At 45.5% G+C, this 19,145-nt stretch overlaps 2 protein-coding genes across 3 annotated transcripts; one reads left to right on the forward strand and one right to left on the reverse strand.

Annotated features, from left to right (window-relative positions):
- Positions 1-1,674: 1,674 nt before the first annotated feature.
- txn2 (thioredoxin 2) lies at positions 1,675-5,678 on the reverse strand. 2 transcript variants are annotated; one of them, XM_089019418.1, is made up of 4 exons: positions 5,544-5,678; positions 4,518-4,783; positions 2,724-2,847; positions 1,675-2,485 (listed from the first exon to the last, which is right to left on the reverse strand). In XM_089019418.1, the coding sequence occupies exons 2-4, from the start codon at positions 4,781-4,783 to the stop codon at positions 2,369-2,371; spliced, it is 507 nt and encodes a 168-aa protein (XP_088875544.1). In that variant the 5' UTR covers positions 5,544-5,678; the 3' UTR covers positions 1,675-2,368. The 2 variants fall into 2 exon arrangements, with proteins under 2 accessions (XP_088875544.1, XP_088875542.1); XM_089019416.1 differs by lacking the exon at positions 5,544-5,678 and adding an exon at positions 5,238-5,377.
- Positions 5,679-11,145: 5,467 nt separating this feature from the next.
- LOC148885939 (CCN family member 1) lies at positions 11,146-18,178 on the forward strand. The gene is made up of 5 exons (XM_089019071.1): positions 11,146-11,688; positions 13,252-13,465; positions 13,989-14,411; positions 14,862-15,040; positions 17,421-18,178. The coding sequence occupies exons 1-5, from the start codon at positions 11,638-11,640 to the stop codon at positions 17,724-17,726; spliced, it is 1,173 nt and encodes a 390-aa protein (XP_088875197.1). The 5' UTR covers positions 11,146-11,637; the 3' UTR covers positions 17,727-18,178.
- The last annotated feature ends 967 nt before the right edge of the window (positions 18,179-19,145 follow it).

Raw genomic sequence — 19,145 nt, forward strand, 5'->3', positions numbered from 1 at the left:
ACGAAGCTCCTTGGATAACAAGCGAAACGTCCGACACCTTCAAAAAAGTACAGATGACGGCTGAAGAAACCTTTTCATCGATGTACCATTCCTGTACGACTGAGAGCTTACACAGACGGATCTTTTTTTTTTTTTGTAGCGTGGGGGAAAAATATGGTTAAACCTGAAATAAGTGCAGACCCAACTGTTCAGAGGTCAATGTTGTGTTTCAAATGTAAATACAGCAAAGAATTTACTGTAAACACTAAAAACTAAGGGGACAAGCCAATTTTTTTTGTTCCAGGGTAGCTCCCCACCCCACACATTGGCAAAATTATTGTTGATTGCATTCTCATCAAAGCCAGCACAAACATCGATGCTCTCAATTCCTGAGAAAGGCACACAAATTGGAGGGAGGAGTCGTCGAAGAATTCTACAGCCATGCCTGTCTGCAGTTTGACCAGCGGCTCTCGCCTGACTTTTTTTTTCTCCTTATATGGTCACAAGAGCGGATTGAGTAACGCAAGCACACAGACAGGGGAGTCAGGATGGAGGTGTGGTTTACTGCGTTTGCAGGAAGAGGAGTAGAGTTACACACTGTTCTTCAACCTTTGGAGCCTGTCGTCATTTCTCTGTTCTTATCACAGGCAGACATTAAGAGGAGAACCAATCGGCTGCGCGGGTTGAAACCAAGTTGGTGAAAAGACAGGCCAGCCAGCCGCGTTGACTGTTAGTACATCATTAACGATGATGCCGTCATTCTGTCGTCAGACACCCAAAAGCTATGATCGGAATGTCTTTTGATCCGAGTATGCCACAAGTGGCCCTTCGTGGCTTTCTAGCCTACTTGCTTCCATCGTACATGCTCAAGTAATGCCGGTGGAATTCCCCTGATTAAATCCTCCCGCGGGTGCTACTGAACGACGCGTGCATGCGCGCGCGTCCCCGCCGTGATCTCATCCAAGTACGAGTCGAATGATTGGCATTTGAGACGCATACTGTCAACCGTGGAGGACGGCCGGCCTGAGATGAGGGAGGGCAATGACGAGACAAAGACTCAGTTTGCACGACCTCGTTCTCTCTGTTTTCTTTGGGACCGTGAGTCACCAACAGCTCAAACTACCACAAACAATGGATGAGCTCGACCCCATTACGGGTCATGTGTGCGATCCCGCCCCCAACGCGCATTCAAAATCCAGACCGATAACGTTATTCGGCAGTGTTGAAAGCAGCCGCTTGGTCACCACATTGCAGCATCCATTGTTGATTGCTATTTTAAAAATGCCATTCACGGGGACAATGTGGGGAATATTCACAATTTCGGCCACATTTTAAAATGCAAGGCTATGAAATTCCACTCACAAGCCCCTTTCCACATTGTCTCTTCATTCAACTGTTTTGTATCAGCGGCAGAGACACGAAGTCATTCTGCCTTCTGAGGTTGTCATGGAGCCAATACGAGAGCTGTGGACATTTGGCATCAAGTTTCCCGGTGACCAAAGCAATGTTGTGGATCGACAACCATTCGAGACATCAATCTCAACGCTGAGGTCACGTGTCCAACTCCGCACAATAACTTTGTTAGGAGCCCCCAATCGATCAGACAAATCAATAACCACCGTAGCCCGTAGTTTAGGCATACGTCGAATTAACTGGAGACGGATGTTAGTGTCAAATGAACCAAGTCAATTGGCAGACTTGTTTTAATTTCTTTATTCCTGCGTGTGATCGTGTCTTGAGTACAGCGTTCGTTTCAGGAATAGGAGACACGAAATCCGTTGCCATTCGTGCTTGTTACAAGTTTCGCAGTCAGGATCCAAAAGTGCACACCCACAAACGCACGACCAATGCATCACGTCACCGGGCATACCAGTGTAAAGCGATCAGTTGTGTGGTTTGGGCATGAGAAATGCTACCCTCGCGTGGAAAGAAGCAGAAACGACAGTTAACGTTGTAACATGTAACGTATCTCAGGTCTGAAGGAAATCCACTTTACCACTACATCTCGCATACAACGCAATAAAAGAGCCGTGCGGTAGACTATTTTCCCCCAGTACAGAAGGCTGTTACGCAGAATACATCTCCTCCAAAGGACTGACTACAACTGAGGGAGCTGTGACAGAAAGTGCTAAACAGATTCGCACAGTGTTTTTTTTTCCAAGGTCAATGGAGGCCCACACCCATCACTAGAACAAGAAAAAAAAAAAAGAGAAAGAAACGAGACAGTACAGGGCAAAAGTCAGTGAGCCCAGTGGTGGTGTGAGCACGGACTCAGCTTGGGCCGGCGTTGAGACTTTGCTGCTCAACAGACTCAAAATGGGCGGGGCAGAATCATCAAAAACAGCACGGCGACGGCAGTCGAGTGACACGTGCGGCCGGCATCGCAGATTTATTTGCCGATCATTTTGCTGACAAACGAATCCAGTTCGTCATCATCTTTGATTCCCACAAAATGGTCGACGACGTCGCCTCCCCTCATTGCGATAACCGTTGGAACGGCAGACACCTGTCCGGAAAGACACAACCGCTCTGTCATAAGTCATCCATTAAATAAAATATAGGATGCCTAATCATTGAGGACGATAATGTATGTACCCCAAAAATATCTAACCAGAACACTAGTGGATAGGACCTTCCACCTTCCCAGTAATAAAGTGTTGGTTGACAGAGAAAACCGTCAGTGTTTGTTTTGATCATTTCAATTCATGTTGACGGGACCAAAGAAACCAAAGTGCCAATCTCACCCCGTATTCAATAGCCAGGTCTGTGTGATCGTCAATGTCGACTTTTGCCATGGCGACACGGCCTTTTTGTTTCGCAACAGCCTTCTCCAGCCTTGGGCCGAGGATTTTACAAGGTCCGCACCACCTGGAAAACATAACAAAATGTCTCATTCTTCATTGCTTTTTTTCTTATCCTGCATCTGATCATTTACAAGTTGTCCGACAAAGTATTGAAGGGTTTTATCATAAAGTGCCAATTTTGGAAGTGATACATATTCAGTTTTATTTGATTCGGGTTGAGTGAACGCCGGCGCGTGCGGCTGCCGCTGCTCACCCGCAGAAAAAATATCCTGTGACTGTAAAGTGTCCTTGAGAGTTTTGAAAAGTGCTTATAAATTAAATGTATTATTATTACCGTTTATTGCCTTCAATTTTTTCAACAGCTGACCATTTAACGTCATATATATGGATCAATATCATCATTGGCACCGCCCTACCCACTCTCGAGGACTTGCACACTGCAAGAATCCAAACTAGGGCGCGGAAAATCCTACTGGACCCTCCGCACCCTGCCCACCACCTTTTCCAGCTACTCCCCTCAGGCAGGCGCTACCGATCCATGCGCACCAAATCCAGCAGACATTTAAACAGCTTCTTCCCTCAAGCCATTAACTCGTTGAACTCTTTCAACAGTAGCCAAAATGGAACTGTATAGTGCCACTTAGCAGTTTTTTTGACAACGATACTAGTGCAGCGTGTTCTACCGGAAACAAATTCCTTGTGTGTCCTACATACTTGGCAATAAAGATGATTCTGATTCTGATTCTGATTCTGATATTGAGCCGCAACAGGTCTCGTAACTCCCCGTAGAAGTAGTGTGCGGTGCATGCTGGGATATATACAATGCGGCATCAACAGAGCACTCACAGCTAGACTGCTAACTGCGTGCAAGCGATGGATGCGGAAGGCGAACACACGTTCACCAATGACGGGGAGACAGCAGCGAACGGACGACATATGCCACAAGCTCTTCAATTCGGACACGGAAGCAAAATAATTCGAAAATGACGAATGAACTGATAAAGTGAGCTTTACGTGTTTCGTTTGTGTGTTTACAGTTCAACAAGGGTTGGTCGTATTGTGAAGATGGACATTAACGTTATGCTATTGCTTTAGAGTTATTATTGTTATTGCTTTGCACTTTTAAGAGTGCGAATATATTGCGATTGCATTTACGTTTAATTTACCGTAAAAGCATCAGAATTTTTTTTTTTCGTTCCCCTCCACTACTACCACTAGATTGCTGTTGTTAAAATATAAACTGTGTCACGAAAATACAAACACTTTACCTCAGAGAAAATAATAACAGTTGTTTATTCATTTTGGGAGTGAATGGAGTTGTCAGAAAGCTGATTTGTAATCTATTAATAAAGTTTGACTGACCTCTCTGACTGTTTTGTTGACATTCCCTTTAGCGCTGCACCATCGAAGCAGCATTTAGCACCGAATGCATAACGTAACTCCAGCCTCTACTGTAGCACCTTATAATCCGGTGCACCGTATATATGGAAAAAGTTGTAGTATATGTCATTCGTTGAAGGTGCGCCTTATAATGCGGTGAACTTTACAGTGCGGAAAATACGGTATTACTGTTGCACATTTTAAATTATTCTTCAAGGTTGAATGTAATGTTATAAATTACTACGTCATTGAATAACTCTGGGCGCAGCACATTATTTTGTTTGGTCAGCAAAATTATGTTGAGGTTTGAACACACCTTTATTCAAAGCAATCCGGTGCACGGTGCATACTCACTGTGCATGAAAGTCAATCAATACTGGAAGTTGACTGTTGATGACTCTCTCTGTGAAGTCCTCATTGTCCTGCACATTGAAGGAGACTTGACGACAGGAGGCGTGAGGGAGAGCGTGTGCGGGGGAGAGGAAGGAGACCCGGCCTGAGGAAGGCTGGAGGGAGGTGGAATACGAAGTGGAAACGAAGGCTGAGGAAGATGCCCGGAGGCAGCGCATCTCTTTTGAAGACAACGTCCAAATCCTGCGCGCAAGCAGCCTATGAGCCATCTAAGCCGGAGACATAAAACAGAACAACAGAGGGTGACTGTTATTCATCCAAAGGTGTTAGAGTACAACAGAATCAGTTGAGTCGGAGAAGAGTAGATTAAGAGAATCAAGGCACCACAAAGATTTCAGTGATTCTTTGTATGTAAGCATAAGAGCGAATAGATATACTGCTCTTTCTTTTTTTTTCAATATTTATTTTGCCTACACCGATCACCAGACCTCAGTCAAACTCTTTTGGTGTACTGCATTGTCCAAAATAAAATATCTTCAAGATCATGCACTGTTAAATTGACATTAGAAGCATCGCATTTAAATACCTAAACTATTCATCTTCTTCAAGCACTCTCGCATGTGTACCCAATTGAGAGAGTCAAGTGACGCTACAGCTTAACGAGACAAGTTTCAATGTTCCTCAAAACGCGCATACGAATACAAAACGATAGCGAGAACGCACAGATTTAAGGGTGGAGTCCACATCAATCGACCATTTCTCTGCCATGATCTTCGAATATGCTTTCTGATGCCATTATATATCTGCTGTCTGACTACACATTTCTTCCTCCATTAGGAAATGTTACGTTCGACTTTGCCCTCTTCGTCCTCCTTCGTGCCCAAAGCGTACCCGGCTTCCTCTTCACGGATAAACACAACAATAAAAATAAAAATAAAAACAACACCTCTGCCGCGGTTAACAGAAAAACTACAAATATCATATTCGCGCGAAAGCGCGCTCATAAAAGTGAAGTATTTGAACATTTACCTTCGCTCGCGGTTACTGCGCTTGGTGTCAGGGACTAAAGTTGTACTTCCGGTTTAGTTTTTCAACGTTTTTAAGGTCTCTCATTGAGATGGTGTTTTCAATACTGCCGCGTAGTGGCCAACGATAGCATGACATAGATGGGGAAATTTACCACGCAGCTCAATGTTCTCAAGAAATGAAATAAACTTGACTTTTGAGCACTTTCCAGCTCCAAAATTCCAAGCACCCCCCAAAAAGATGGCAACGCGAGAGTGGCTGCCTTTCCAGCAGCTCCTGTATTTTTTTCTACTTCTTTCTCCCTTCATCGATTCCTGAGTCTGCTCAGGAAGCACGGCCCGCCACGGGAGGTGCTGCGACATTTCTACACGGCTGTCATCGAATCCATCCTGTGTTCTTCCATCACCGTTTGGTTCGGGGCCGCCGCAAAAATGGACAAAATCCGACTTCAACGGGCAGTTAGGACGGCGGAAAAAAATCATTGTGTCATGATGTCATGTGATTTTTTTCCCAATAGAGAGCGCTGTCTGAAGAGGAGGTGTAGGTAGGGCAAGATGGGTTGGGTGTTTATTAGACTGTGGCGGTTGGGGTCTGAACAGAGGTGCGCTCTATGCCATGGCCTAGGTGGGATCGGCGTGTCCAGGACCCGAACACACAAGCCTCAGTCTATCTCACCGCTGGCCTCACATAGCCATCCCGCACATGTTTACCCTCAGACGCGGCCCAAACCGTTTGTGAGTGAGGCTCCCTTTTCAAGGTATCTCGCCCACTTCACCGCCCCCCCCCACCCCCCTTTTTTTGCCAAATAAATAAACAGGGCACCAGAAATTGCAGCGATATCTGGGATTTTTGAGGCTCCCGCTGGTGAGCCAGAGAGGGCTCGAACAAGGGCGCTCTCTGTGACACCTCAGAGGTGAGGGGAGAGGAGGGGAGGGCAAAACTGGGACGGGGAGGGTCAGGCCTTGGTGGAGGAGAGGGGGGGGGGGGTGTGACCTTACTTTAGCTGCTGAACTCGCATCAGGAAAACACCAGCAAGTGTGCAAAGGTTGACCTTACCGGTCAAGCAAGCGACAAAGTACAAAGGTCAAGGGAAAATGACACTCTGTCACCCCTAAGGCAGTAGTCCTAAACATTTTTCTTCATGATTATCCTTTTCTTTACTCTTCCTTTCGTAGCATCGCTGCTGTGAGTTGCAAATTTCTCCATTGTGAGTCTAATTAAGGTTTTATTATCTTATTTTATACCTCCATATTCTTTTTCAGACAAGTTAGCCTTAGTCAGTGCGATACATTTGTGCCGTCAGTGTCCGGTTAATAATAATAATAATAATAATAATAATAATAATAATAATAATAATAATAATAATGCATTTAATTTAGAAGCGTTTTTCAAACCTCTCAAGGTCACTTTACAGTAACGGGATAAGTTTTTAAGTGGGTGAGTAGCGGCAGCCACACGCTCTAGCTTTCACTCAACACGGGAGTAACTCAAATAGATAGAAAGCTAGCCAGCTAGCTAGCTGGCTAGCTACCCAGCTAAATAGCAAATAGATAAGCCAGCTAGGTAGCTAGCTAGATAGCAAGCTAACTGCAGCACAAAGTGTCTTCCATCTATCTGGGCAGCAATGACATGTTACGATTATCTGTGCGCTCTCATAATGTGCTGTGCCGTACATTTGGAAAATGGTGTTATTTATATTTTATATTTGGAAAACTGTTTTCATTTATTGAAGGTGCGCCTTATTGTCACTGAGTTATATAGCGCTTTCACAACAGCTGAAGCTGTAACAGAGCGCTAACATGCACAAAAGGCAAATGCTGCCCCCTCGTGGAAGGGAAAAACATTGCCGGAGGTCTGAGCAGTACCTTCTCGGCACCGCCCCGAAAGAAAAACCAAATCCAGAACAAATTCGAGAATAACGTTCCAGCTCACAAATTTCAATTCCCGAATAAATTCGTGAAATGTCAACAGGACGTACTATTAAAGTTTGGAAGCCCCTTTGCAGTGATATTTCGAGAACAATTTGCAAATCAAAAGATAATGCAAAAAAAAAAACCCGATCAAGATCACTTACCCAAAGAGGACTGGACAGCCATGAAGCAAGTCAGGGCTCATGTGGAGAGAAAACCTCAAGAGAGGTGCTTAAATGGAGACACGTGCGCGTGACACACCGGTCAACTGCAGCACGCCGTCTCCTTTGCCTGACCTCACCGTCGTGCATATGTTCTGTTTGGCAAGTCAACATTAACGTTCCTGCTCCAGGTTTAAAAATAAGTGAATCCTTTCTATTAGCTTGTTTTTCTCTCCCATTTCTTCCGTTTTGGAACAGGGCGCGCACGTCGCGGCCTCTTTCGGGTGATGTCACGGTGCTTATACGATGGCAAAAGAGACGACATATCTGTGAGCTCACTCCATCGGGAAGATGAACGTCGAAGAGAAACATAGTACAGTGATACCTCGGCTTACGAACGCTTTAGCTAACGACCTTTTCGCCTTACGAACATTAAATTAGCGAGAATACAATCTTGGCATACGAACTAGTTTTCGGGAAACACACGGAGCGTCACAATGGCTGGCGGACTAGTTTTCGGCGGAAGAACACCAAACCGCACGGCTGAAAAGCGCCACTGTGGCTGCCAGACTACTTTTCCACACCCACTTTCTTTGAGTGCAGACGTGGTTTGTTATCGAGTGGAGTACTATTGCTACAATGGGACCGAAAAAGACCCCACCGCAGGCTAGTGTTAAGCCAAAGAGGACACAAAAAAAGCACAGTCGAGCAGAAGAAGGAGAAACACGAACGAGGTGTGCGTTTGTGTGACTTAGCGTTCCAGTACCAGTATGCTAAGTCGACCATTGCTACGTGTAGCTAAGGGTGTTTCTGCGTTGTCTAAGCAACGGTCTCAGGCAATAAAAGAGGTTGAAAAACTTCTGTTGATTTGGATTAACGAAGAGCAGCTAGCAGGGGACAGTGTGAGTGAGGGTATTATCACGGAGAAAGCACGGCAAATTCACCCGGATATCATCACTACACCAACGACCATCACAAAGGTAAATAAAACGACTTTATTGTACAGTACAGCTTATTATACATAAAATAAGGTCTATTTTGTGTCATTTTTAAGGTTTATTTAGGAGAAAATTATGTTTTATGGGGACCTGGAAATTGATTATTCTCATTTTTAGCGGTTTCCTATAGGAAATTAATGTTTGGAAGACACACTTTTCGCCTTACACACACTTTCTGGGAACCAATGCAAGTTGTCGTGCGGATAAACGGATTAGAAAATCGCTGCATGAATGAATTCCTCATATGTCGTGTATGGTGAAAATATGAAAGCAATCTAAATATTTATTGTACAGTTGGGAAACTATATTTTATATATATATATGTATCAGCGCCAAAGTGCAGTAGTAAAGCAATCAATGTTTTTGTGAAGAAAAGAACAAGTTCCTCGGTTCCGCTGACTTCACTCAGCGAAGCAGTTTTTGTATATTTACCTTCTGGCATGTACTTGACACCGCTCACCTCCCTTCATGTCGACATCCTCCCATCATCTCACACTCAACTTTGAAGCTTGTTTTCAAAGTTTGCTCTCTGCGTCCTCTGCCCAACTTTTCCGACTGCTACTCGTGAACTCCCCTTCCCCTGTGACCGTCACTCCGCCCGATTGGTTAATAGCTCTGCCGAGAAGGCTTCTCTGTGAGTTCCTAAAGCAAACTCATGTCACTTTGACCATTACGAGTTAGGGGGACGCCTTTCGGCTTTGAATCCAAAGGTCAGCGCACACAGAGCCAGTTCCTCAGCGGTAGCGCTGGTATCCCCCTAAGCCTCCGCTCTAACCAGGGCCAAATGACCACGTCTGCTTTGGTGTGCATTGGGAACATTTCTGTCTCTTTACTCGGTCTGCGATGGAAGCAACTGTTGTAAAAAGTCTTTGAAGAACTGACATGCAGAAGTATGGAAAACACTGATGTGTGTGTGTGTGTGTGTGTGTGTGTGTGTGTGTGTGTGTGTGTGTGTGTGTGTGTGTGTGTGTGCGCACGTGTGTATGCGTGTGTATACCTTAATTTGTTCTCACTACAGTGAGACCTCAACTTACGAACTTAATTGGTTCCCAGACAGAGTGTGTTAGGCGAAAAGTGTGTATCTCAAAAAAAAAATCCCATAGGAAACCATTAAAATGGGAATAATCCGTTTCCAGGTTTCCATAAAATATACTTTTCAACTAAATAAGCCTTAAAACTTCACACAACATACCTTATTCTATGTATAATAAATGTGCTATATATATATTGCAATGACAGAAATAAACTGCATTGTATCATAAAGTCACTTTATTTACATTTGTGATGGTCATTTATGGCTTGATGGAATGGCGTTGGAGGTCGAAGGTCAAAGGGAATTGCATGAGGACTGTAATTAAAGAAATAAACTGTGCTGTAAAATAAAGTTTTATTGACCTTTTTGATGGTCGTTGATGGCTTATGGAAGGAGAGTCACCTTCCGTAAGGACTGTTGGTGCCGTTCGGTCGTGTGCTTCCGCCGAAGAATACTCCGCCAGCCGTGGTGGGTGTGTATTATGAAAATAGTGCTTATTATAAGGTTTAATTTTCATAAATTTGACGTTTGTAAGACGAAAAGTTTGTAAGTTAAGGTGTTTGTAAGTTGAGGTCTCACTGTACCTGCATTTTCTCTTGAAACGCTGGTCTTGTTTACGCGGTCCTGTTACATCACCGCCGAGCACTAAGAGAGAGAGATGGATTGTGTGTGAACAGGTTAGTGGCTTGGCTTGGCCATTGCAAAGTTTCGCAACTGCATAGCCCTCTTTACGCAGGTGTCTCCATCAGCACATTATGCACATGCTCAGTATGAAGTTACATGATCTAAAAATGACAATTAATATATTGAGGTAAATAATATTTCACTCTTTTTTTCTTCCTTTCATAACAGTGCCGCTGTGAGTTGCAATCATTTTTTTAAATATTCCCACCAGATTTTCTGTGAATGAGTGGTTAGCACATATCAGGCTCAAGGTGAGAAGTGTGTATACTATAGTACTGCCTAAACATGTTGGACTATTAACACTGACTGAATGGTTCTACTTTTATTATTTACCCGTCATGTAGATAAATGAACGCATCTGATTCAATAATATTAGGCTAAAGGTACGAATGCTAGTCACGTACGACAAGTTGATGCGAGTTTGTTTGCAGCAGGTGTGCACATAAATATTGCTTACGCTGCAAAATGTTCATGTTTATACTGCGAGGATGAAGAAGGTGCGTATATTTTCTTTGGGTGGAAAATACAGAATCTCTCCGGTCGACTTTGAGAGAAGCGGCAAGAGGAAAACGTGTGATGTGTGTGTATCAATTAGCAGTAGGCTCAGGTGAAGCATGCTTCCAGACAAGATGACAGCAAGATTATCGTGGCAGGCTCTCACCTTTTTATTGGAAACCACTGACGGAATGGAAAAAAAAAAGCAATGAGAGAGAGAGAGAGAGACTGAGCGAGAGCGAGATCGAGAGAGAGAGAAAGAAAGAAAGCCTGGGAACCTGTGAATAAAAGATTTGGGAAGGATTGATACAGGATCCAATGAGTCAATTGTTTTTTTTTCTTCTGACCAATGTACACCAGCTATATGACATGTCATGTGACCACAAGAGCACACGGCCAAAATGGAGGTGCGTGAAAAGAGCACAAATATTATTTCCACTTGATCATAAATAAATAAACACCGAAAGAACGGGTCGTCCTTTGGAATGTAGTAATTCTGAAGTTTATGAATGACTGCATTCATGCATGGTCACGCCCCTTTTCAACTTTCGTCTCGTCTGTGGAGCGCGCCTGTGAGCTAATTGGCTAGCAGAGTAGAAGTGGGCGTGGCCACTATCGAAAAAAGGACCGCGCTCATATAAAAAGCAGTCCGAAATGTGGATCGATAACATTTACCAAGTGATGGAGGACGTTTCGTGACTGTTGGGCAAGTGGGATCTAATCTTTTGTGGACGAGCTCTATTGTGGTTGAACCGGAAGAGGATTTATTCTGGAACCAGTCCCGCTTGTCGGATTCTGCGTGAATCAGCCGACAGCATGGGGGTACTGCTCTTACTTGCTGTCATGCAGGCGGTGACTGTCACTTTGGTGAGCTTTATTATTTTCGATGGATTGATACGATGAATTTGAGCAGCTAAAATAATCCTTTATGAATCGCTTGATTGTTGGATCACTTGAGCCCAGACCAGAAAGCTTCATGAAAAGTGGCCACAATGTATTTATCTTTTATTTTGAATGGGAACTGCTTATTTGCTTCGGGGGGAATCGTGTTCTTTTCAATTTTTTGTATTAACAAAATGATAATAATAATAATACCTCCAGGCTCTGACACATCACCAAAAAAACATCAAGATGCTTTTGTTAGGCATACTCATATATGTATAATGAAAGTGGATTGTCAATGGTGATTGTTGTTACATTTAACATATCAACATTTGATAGATTTGATAGTTGTATAAATTCCAATTCATGTGCTGAGTGGCTATAAGTTATGCTTTAAAGTGCTATAATTTATTCAATATAGTTTTTTTTTTATAGGAGGTTTATGGATGTTGTCAAAGAGGACATGAAGGTAGCTGGTGTGAAAGAAGAGAATGCACAAAACCGGGTTAGATGTCGCTGTGGCGACCCCTGAAGGGAAAAGCCGAAAAGAAAAGAAGTCCGTTACTGTTTAACACAGGTGTCAAAGTCAAGGACCAGGGGCCAAATCTGGCCCGCCACATCATTTTATTTGGCCCACGAAAGCAAATCAAACTTGTGAAATTCCATGATGCTTGCTAAAGTCTGAACCAAAATTTAAAATTGTAATTTATGTAAACCACAATAACAGTCATTATGTTTGACTTCAAATGTAAAAACTAGTTACGTATTCTCAAATTTTTGAGTGGTCTACATGTAATATGTAGAGGCAATTAAAAATTCTAACGGTTTATCCAAATTCATAACGGCCCTCCAGAGGACACCATAACTACAATGTGGCCCACAGCAAAAAATGAGTATGACACCCTTGCTGTACAAATAGAGCTCTGAGAGGGAGAGAGAGAGAGAGAGAGAGAGAGAGAGAGAGAGAGAGAGAGAGAGAGAGAGAGAGAGAGAGAGAGACGGTTTAGCCTAACAGTGCGGAGGTTCAGAGTCCATGTGGGATTTCTTCGGGTACTCTGTTTTCCTTCTACATTGCAAAAACATGCTGGCAGGCCAAGAGAACACGGAATTATTCCGATGTGTGATTTGTTACGTGTCTAATGTGTGCTGCCAACCAATTCAAGATGTACCTGGCCTACTGCCCAAAAATGTTATCATGCCAAACGTTATTTGAGTGTGTGTCGCAAGGGTAAAAAAGAAGGTGCGAAACTAAAGACGCACCGAGAGGTGAGGTCGTGTAGGTGGTGCGGATCCTACGATCAGAAAACATGGCTTTCATCCATCCTCAGCCAGCGAAAGCTGAGCGGAAGGCCACAGTGGGTTAGAAATATCCCAGCGTGCCTCGGGACAGGGCAAGCGATTCAGCCAATGCTTAGCCTCGCACGCGTGGAGGAATTTCTATGATGTGTGTAAGACGAGTGTAACTCTTGTCCTTTGGGGTTGTAACGCCACTCCGGCAAACCGCCATGAACGGCTTTGAAAACGAGCGCATGCCTTCCTTTCCCGTAGGTGATGGCGGAGTGTCCGGCGGCGTGCGAGTGTGCGTCCGCGGCGCCGTCCTGTCCCCCGGGGGTCAGTTACGTCCCGGACGGATGCGCCTGCTGCAAAGTGTGCGCGGCGCAGCTCAACCAGGACTGCCACGAAGGACAACCCTGCGACCACCACAAAGGCCTGGAGTGCAACTACGGCAACGACGTCGGGCTGACCCACGGCATCTGCAGGGGTGCGTAGCTCAGAAATGCTTTGACGGCCACCGCGGGGAGCCGTTTTGGCTTTGGGTAGGGCGCCGCTTGGCTCTGACTTTGGGCTTGTGTAACTTCTGGGAAGGGAATCTGGATCCTGAAGTTGCTCTTTGGTAGCGGCTTGAGGTTTGAAGCCAGAGCCACCTTTTGAAAACAAAGCACCTTCATGCGCTGCACCCGGAGAACCGGCCATGTCTGAGTTTTATATAAGTACTTCCAGTGTGTACACAAACAGCACGAGCGCACGCAAAGTTTTGTGTGTATATTTGGGGGTGTCTCAATATAAAGGGGGCGGGGTGTGTCCAGGGTGTTGTATGGGGGAGTCCCACTGAGGGAGTGAAGTGGAACGACACTGGAAACAAATCCAACTTTCTTTCAGGGCTAAGAATAGAATTTGGAGGTAGTCTGTCTGTCTGTCTGTCGGTCCTGCCAAGTTTTTTGAAGGTCCCAATGAGGTTTTTTTTCTCCTTCTGAATCCAATCCACTCCTCTTTGTTGCTCCTAGCAAAGGCAGAGGGCCGCTCCTGTGAGTACAACGGGCATATCTATCAAAACGGCGAGGATTTTCGAGCCGGCTGCAAGCACCAGTGCACCTGCATTGACGGAGCGGTAGGTTGCGTGCCCCTCTGCCCCAGTCACGTGCCCCTGGCCTCCCCCGCCTGTCCGTCCCCGCACCTGGTCAAGGTGCCGGGCCAGTGCTGCCTCAGTATCGACTGCCACAAGGGAACCACCGCGGTGCCCCCACCTCCCGCTTACCCGCCGTACCCATTCATCCCTCACCCGGCTTACTCTTACGCCAAGCCCTACGGCAAATCTTACCAGAAGCTCTACCCCTACCCATCCAAAAACGACATGGACGTGCTGGGAAACGACCTGGTGGAGGTTGGCCGCAAATGGGACAAGCCGCGTGGCCACAAGCACCTGCCGGGTAAGGACCGGTTGTGCGCCGTCTCTTTCCTGTGCGCAGTAAAACATCGTGTTTGTGTTTCGGCCATTTTCTGCCTTCTGACGCACAATTGGCCCCACTGTGAGCCTTTGGCCGTCCGTGTGTTTCGGCATTTACATGTGGCTTGTTTTCCACTGGCTCCCTGCACACCAGAAGTGCTCTCTCTTAGTCTCTCTCTCTCTCTCACATTCACAGGTCTCACACAGCGCATACCTCTGTCACCCAGCCTTCCCTCTCTGTAATCACCCTCTCTATGTGTTACTGTTGCCCGTTGACTGAATGAGTCCAGTGTGCTTTGCATCTCACCTCTCCTTTTCCACTTTACTCCCACACTGCCGCTTCAACTCCTAATTTCACGCTCACAGATCTCTGGCGTTATCCCGCAAAGTTTCTGATCGTTTTCGCATTTGTGCTTCACTCTGCTTTTCGTAGCCTGGACGCAGTTGGGAGATCGGTGCGCGGTCCAGACCACTTCCTGGTCTCAGTGTTCTCGCAGTTGCGGGATGGGCATTTCCTCTCGCGTCACCAACGACAATGCTCGCTGTAAGATGATCAAGGAGACCCGTCTGTGCAACATACGGCCTTGCAGCTCCATGTCGATCCCAGCTAAGGTGAGGAAGAAGGTCTCGAGAGTGACGTGAGAATGCCGCTTCATTAGGACCATGAACTAATAGGCCGATTTCATTCAGGAAAGGGTTGCCCTCAAGGGATCGGATCACTATTAATATCATAGTGTGCATACAAGGCCTGGCTGCTGAGTTACAGGGAGACATGCTGCTCCATTCCATCTATTGGCAGTTGCATTGCTGTGTTGCCAACATCTCGTGACTGATGGAATTTGTCATTTCAGATGTCAAATATAAGTCATACAATTCCTCCTTGTGTACTCAAAACAACCAAACCGCATTGTCTTAGGAACAGGCCACTACCTAAACACTAACCAACAATGCAAAATACCCATCAGGCAATTGCTAACAGGTAGCATTAATTCTTATGAGACCCTTTGAACACAAGCAATGGAGCAACATTTAGAGATAGATAATACAGAAGCTCCCCACCTTACGAATGAGATATGTTCCCGAGTGGTCGTTCGTAAGGTGAATTTGTTCCTAAGTTGCTTCATAAAATAAATTCATACCGACTGTAGTATGACGACACATATCCTAGGGTCTTCAGTAAGCCATGGCACGTAATTACTGAATTATGTGCCGGCAGCCATTACATTCTCTTATGCATCGAGTCCTCCCGGAGCCTCCACTGGGTAGAGGGATTTCCTCCCCGCCCACATACTCTACGCAGCCAATCGAAAGGGAGCTTGGCGGCTCAGGGTCAGAACTTGCATGTGCGGGGAGCACACGCACGCAGTCAATCGTTCGCAGCACGCAGTACGCAGCCAATCGCAAGCGAGCCCGGCATGAAAAGGTCACACAATATAAGATCTAACTTACAGCATCTCCGTCCAAACATACCGGCAAAAATGTTTGTATGTACATTTGTTCTTCGTAACTCGAATGTTCGTAAATTGGGCAGCGTCTGTACTCTACAACAGTGGTCCCCAGCCTTTTTTTGGTTTAATGTCAGACAATATTTTCACGGACCCGCGGATAAATAAAAAATAAAAAAATGATACGACAGGCATGGAAACTGTTTTTTTTTGTCTCCTCACTGGGCCTTTTCCCCTTCGAAAAGAATCTTTCCAAAGACGTTAGTTTTTCTACTCATTTTGCTATCTTACAATGGGCTAATTTTAGCGGGATGTATCACGTGACCTAGACAAGCGTTTTGACATGTGTCAAGAGTAAGTTATAAACGGATGTAATCTGGTAATTTTTCAAAATAAAACATAGTTCGGACTCAGATAATAAATCAAACGGTAAATGACGTAAATTACTTATTCTTTCTGCGCGGCCCGGTACCAAATGACCCACGGACCGGTACCGGTACCGTTGGGGACCTCTGCTCTACAACACGCATTTTACTGAATCACTTTCAGGATTAGAGCCTGTGTAGGGCACTGCTCCTCTTTTGTCACGCAAATGGTTTGACTCTTGACTAAACCGGTATGCATCTTACAGACATTTAGCCCTACTAAATGCATCAAATATATTTTAGAGCACTTATAAACCATTTGTAATGCACTCAGCATCTCTTTACTGTGTGACTTGAAGAGCACTGTAGTTGGCAACTGTCGTGTGAACAATGTACCCAAGAAGGACACCAGAAGATGAGAAGGACCTTTGTGACGAAAAAGAGGACCACAAGGTCAATTGCAGGACGCCATTTGGAGGATGCAGCCAAGAATTGTTCTTCACAGATTAGGTCACTTTTTCCCCCCATCTCAAGTGGCGGTTGAACACCGTTCATAAAATTCCACATTACAAAGCTGTTTTGACACTTGAAGGTGGAAACAAGAAAGACGCATAGTATCTATATATGGCATGCCTTGAGGAGCCCGCGATAAGAAGGAAGGAGCGTCAGCGCAGAGCGCCGATGCGTATGTGGAACTGTCGCGGCTTGGAATTGAAGCGGATTTGTGCGGGACAGGAGATGTGAGACAATGTCTTTTCGTCAATGGATGCTACAGCTTCGTGTTTGCTTTCAACATTTAGCTTGTAGTAGACGTGCACATTCCACCATGACGTCCCTGATCCACCGCTGAAAAGGATGCTTTGATCCTCTCCTCTTTCATCTAGAACTGCTTCGTGTCAAGTCCTGAAGAATGAATGGCTCTGTGTCTTTGTGTTGTCATATTATTATTATTTATTTTTTTGTTTTTCCAAGATGGCGGCGCGCGAACACGCAGCGGCTCCCCTCTCCCGGCAAAATGGCCGTTTTCATGTTTATTATGTTTGTTAAAGTAATTCTAAGTGCCTTGCACGCTGGGTCCGAGAGGACAGTCATTTCATCTGTGCTGTATGTCATGCATATGAGCATCTTTGACAATAAAGCTGACTTTGACCCATGGTCCCTTTTCACCTCGTACCCCCACAGAAAGGAAGGAAGTGCTCCCGAACGCACAAGGCCCCCGAGCCGCACCGTCTGTCCTACGCCGGCTGCAGGAGCACTCGCCTGCACAGGCCCAACTACTGCGGCGTCTGCCGAGACGGCCGCTGCTGCTGGCCTCGTCGCACGCGCACCGCCGCCGTCACCTTCGCCTGCCCCGACGGCGAACGCTTCACCAGATCAGTCATGTTCATCCAGTCATGCAAGTGCAGCGACGAGTGTCACCATCTCAATGAGGCGGCCATGCCGCCGCAACTATGGCTCTACGGAGACACCCACAAGTTCATTGACTAGTTTGCTGAGCAGCTACTCAGAGCCGACGTTCCTATTCAAATAAAACGTTATAAAATAGCCGAACGCGACCACCCCAAACAGTCCGCCAGGCATGTGCGCAGACAGACCGCTAATAGCGCCCCAGCACCGGCCGGCCCTTTTTTGCCCTGGATGAGAAAAGTGACCTTTGCCTGAAGCCCGCCCCTTCCGCCGCTTATTTTCTTTTTGTTTGTTTCATTAGTCAAAATTGGATGAATAACAACCAGAAAAGGACCCTCTCCGCCGTCAATTTCCCCCAACAGTGTTTTGATGTCAGACGGGTATTTATTTGAGTGAGATGTGTGCCGCTCGCACGGCAATTGAAAAAGGGCGTGTAGACTTTCTATGTCCGACTGTAGCTTCCATTCCTTTGTATATAGATTGACTGACTGTGTTGATTGTGTGAAGAGAAATGAGTAAATATGTTCAATATATCTACTACTGTCTTTTTTTTTTGATTGCGTGAATAATTATGTTGGTGCCTCTTTGTTCGCACCCGCCCGCCCCCAAAATGTCTGTGCACGCGCCTGCAGTGAAAAGTCACTATTTTAAAATATTTGTTTATTCACGTTTGTTGTCAATTTAATTCTGAGCTTTTTTTTTTCTTTTTGCCTGTTTTTGTTGAATGCAGCGTAAAATCACATTTATGAAAATTATGCATCATTTGTCAGTATTAGATGATCGCGAGTGACTTTTCAAACGGAATCGGCGAGTGGATGCGAGCCGTGCGCTTACTGTCTGGCTGGCAATTTTTCAAGGAGGACGGGAGGAATTTGGAGTGATCTTCACCAGATCACCTCTGCTTTGGTGTAGATTTTCGTTGGGTTTTTTTTATGGCCTGGATGGGGAGTTTTGTTCCTCCGGGACCCCCCTCCCCGACCCCTTGAACTCTGGGACTTTTGTTCGCTAGGGGAGGCCATGTAAATAGTTGACACAAATATTGCTGTTTTGTTATTGTTCATCTTATATATGAAAGCGCCCTAACGTAGTTCCGACAAGCAAAAAAATGTGGAGGTGGCGAGAACTTGATCGAGAGGTCCGACGACGATGTTGTCATTCTGGTCACGCAAGCGGCCCTTGACCTAATTAGGGAAGTCGACGACATGATTCTGAATGACAATCCTGGTTTGGGCTGAGCAGCAAGGGCTAAATACTAGCGGGCCAATTTGTAATAAAAATGGAGGGAAAAAAATCTCCCAAACTGCGACTGTGCCGAAAAGGGCCTGTCATCAAGCAGCTCCGGTTTGGAGGCCGAGTTGCAAACCCAAAGCGTTCAAAACGCTTATTGTTGCGACTCTAACATGGAGTCGTCGAAGGGACTGCTGTCAGAAGAGTACTTTGATTCTGCAGGGTCAATCACAAGCTCGTTTGCTGGACGTTTTTGATGCAGTAAAAGTCACA

This window comes from Hippocampus bargibanti, linkage group LG17 (genome assembly GCF_051943395.1).
Source record: "Hippocampus bargibanti isolate YZ-2025 linkage group LG17, ASM5194339v1, whole genome shotgun sequence".
In the NCBI taxonomy this organism is placed as follows: Eukaryota; Metazoa; Chordata; class Actinopteri; order Syngnathiformes; family Syngnathidae; genus Hippocampus; species Hippocampus bargibanti.